We start from the raw sequence: 2,919 nt of genomic DNA on the forward strand, positions 1-2,919 counted from the left end.
CGAGAATTCGAAGAAGTTAAACTCCCCTTGGATCTTTTGATCTATAAGCTTGTGAAAGCTTATATTGGCTCTTCTTCTTTAAGGAAATCTGCATTGAGGGTAAATTTTATTCTCCTTTTTATTCTATTTTTCAGTTGTGAGTTAATCAGCAATTTCATGAGTATAGTAGTTTGCCTTAATTGTAATTATTTTTGGCTCAGCTTGGAAAATGATTATCCTAAACTAGCTTTTGAATTTTGATTTTTTTTTTTTCAAACTCTATTGATCATGGGCATACTTCTTCTTCAATAATGCTCAATAATTGGGATAAAAATCTTTTTATAATGGTGTTTTGATGACCTTTGTTTGAAATCAGCAAATGGCTTCTACTAACATTTAATATTAAGGAAATTCACACACCTGGCACACAATTCTAATGTATTTACATATCTCACACATATACTTTCATATTTACGCATGACAAAGCAAGAATTTTATGTAAGTTCACCCAATGATGGCTACATCATATTACTGTCATTGTAATTTTTATTATGATTTTTTCTCTTTTTTAACTTTTATTATAATTTTGGTTGTGGAGCAATTCTAATTTTTCAGATATAAGATAAAGATGACACCTCCCTCCATATAAAGAAAAATTAAGGGTGTCGAAAATATAGTAGAATCCCCCAAACACATCTTTAATAAAAGTAATTAAGATAAATTTAAAATTTTTCACTTTTTGTTTTGATTTTATATTCTTCATCAACTGCAACCACTTATATAGAACTTGAAGTGTAAAATCCAAAGAATAAGAAAACGAAAATTGAGAACACAGGAAAATTTACGAGGTTCGGCAATTTGTGCCTATGTCCTCAGGAGCGGCTATTTCACTATTCTAGAAAAGTTCAGTATATACACATAGGATTACACATTGAATATTTAGAAAAAATCAACAGATAAAATTACTAAAATACCCTTGTAACGTACCGCGGGGGCGTTGCCCCTGCACCCCCAACCTACTTAACAAAACTCCCTTGATTGGACAGATGTTTTCGCTTCACTCCGCTTGCGAGCTCCGTTCTGCTCTAGCATCTACCCCTTACCTGGTATATGAGCCATAACTAGCAGAACTCTACACTGATGTAAAATAAAGAAAAATAAAATAGAAACAGCTTTCTCATTGGAACTCAAATCACTGCATCAGGTCTATATTATTCTCGATCCATTAAAAATTTAAAGACACTCATAATATCTATTTTTCATATGTTGCAGGCTCTATCCAAGACCTTGGTGGGGCCTCAACTCTCTTATTTGCGAGAGCAGTTTGCTCTACTTGGTCCTAACAAGAGCGGCTATATCTCATTGCAGAACTTTGAGACTGTTAGTTAAATTTTCTTTTATGTTCTCTTCCTCTCAATTATATCTTATATTAATGCTGAATTCCTAATTGGAGCTGGCACACAGGCCTTGTTGAAGAACTCAACCGAAGCCATGAAGGATTCGAGGGTGCTTGACTTTGTAAACATGGTATTCCCCTTTACAATTTGCATACATGCTACTAAATTTCAGAATATTATATACGAATCACCAAAATTTTTATATTTTCTTGTATAATTCTTTATTGCCCAAAATACATCATATGAATGAGTCATAGAGATGGTTGTAAGTGATATTTAATTGAAATATTGTGTATTTAAAATATTTTGGAATTGTTTGATTTGTTATAAAAGTAAACGTAGTTTCTGTTCTTGAGTTTAGTTTAAAGAAAAATGAAATCAATATAAAATACAACCACCACGGACACAGCCGCTGGCTGGGCTTTGTGCCTATCAGCTGCAGTCGTAAAGGCCGCAGTTTGCCGTGATGGGGAAATTGCTCAAATATGTCAAATTTTGTTTCCTGAATTCTCGGCTTCCTGACATATTTACCTTCCTCGATGCAGCTGAGTTCTCTTCAGTACAGAAAGCTAGACTTTGAGGAGTTTGCTGCTGCCGCGCTAAGCGTTCATCAGCTGGAAGCATTAGATACCTGGGAGCAACAGGCTCGTAGTGCATATGAGCTCTTTGAAAAGGATGGAAATAAGCCTATCATAATTGAAGAACTTGCATCAGTATTCTTCCTCACTTCATATAAATATTTTTCATCATTTCTCCATCTACAACAGTAAAGAGAAATATTTATATTTGTTAGATATTTAATTCATTTATGTTATCAGGAGCTTGGCCTTGCACCATCCGTTCCGGTTCATGTTGTTCTCCAGGATTGGATTCGGCATTCCGACGGAAAGCTCAGTTTTTTGGGATTTGTCAGGCTTCTTCGTGGGGCATCGACGCGAATGGTGCCGAAGATTGCTGATTGAATTAGGAAATAAACTGTATTCAATCTTTAGTTGTTTATGATAAAGATAAGGAGTTTATTGTAAAAGAACCAGAATGGTAGAGGTATGCATTGTTCAGCATTCTTATCTTACCTTTTTTGTTCACTTCTTCAGACTTCACAGAAATGTACAGTTGAGAGGATAAATGAAATTTATGCTTTGAATTTGTGTTCATAAACCCTTCTTTGTTCTTTATTTTTCTATTGGAAGATTTACATACATACCTTTCAAATCCTATTCCTATGTATTTACTTAGCTAACACCAAAACTTCAATTTTTACATGGATGCCACATTTCCTAATCATTAAAGGCTGCATTTCAATTTTTTTAGTTAAAATAGTGGTATTTTTGATGTGGTATGAATTAGGGCTGTCATCAAAACGGCTCGTTGTTCGCGAACAGCTCGTGTTTTTAAACAGCTCGTGTTCGGTTCGTTCGCTAAGTTAACGGGCCGAACACGAACAGCACGAACAAATATTTGTTCGTTTTGTTCGTTCGTGTTCGGCTCATTTTGGCTCAAAATACTACTAATCAATTATATATATATTTTGATGAGTAGTATT

At 34.4% G+C, this 2,919-nt stretch overlaps 1 protein-coding gene across 1 annotated transcript in view; it reads left to right on the top strand.

Moving 5' to 3' along the window:
- The window catches only part of LOC110029545 (CDPK-related kinase 7-like), a 7,381-nt gene extending 4,933 nt beyond the window's left edge, over positions 1 to 2,448 (top strand). The window contains exons 8-12 of the mRNA XM_020731880.1: positions 1 to 99; positions 1,252 to 1,359; positions 1,444 to 1,506; positions 1,922 to 2,089; positions 2,195 to 2,448. The exon at positions 1 to 99 is cut by the window's left edge and continues 14 nt beyond it. Coding sequence (XP_020587539.1) covers positions 1 to 99; positions 1,252 to 1,359; positions 1,444 to 1,506; positions 1,922 to 2,089; positions 2,195 to 2,338 — 582 coding nt within the window. The 3' untranslated portion in view covers positions 2,339 to 2,448. The remainder of the gene's footprint in view (positions 100 to 1,251; positions 1,360 to 1,443; positions 1,507 to 1,921; positions 2,090 to 2,194) is intronic.
- Positions 2,449 to 2,919: the final 471 nt, after the last annotated feature.

Source organism: Phalaenopsis equestris, unplaced genomic scaffold (assembly GCF_001263595.1).
Source record: "Phalaenopsis equestris unplaced genomic scaffold, ASM126359v1 Scaffold000592, whole genome shotgun sequence".
Lineage (NCBI taxonomy): Eukaryota > Viridiplantae > Streptophyta > Magnoliopsida > Asparagales > Orchidaceae > Phalaenopsis > Phalaenopsis equestris.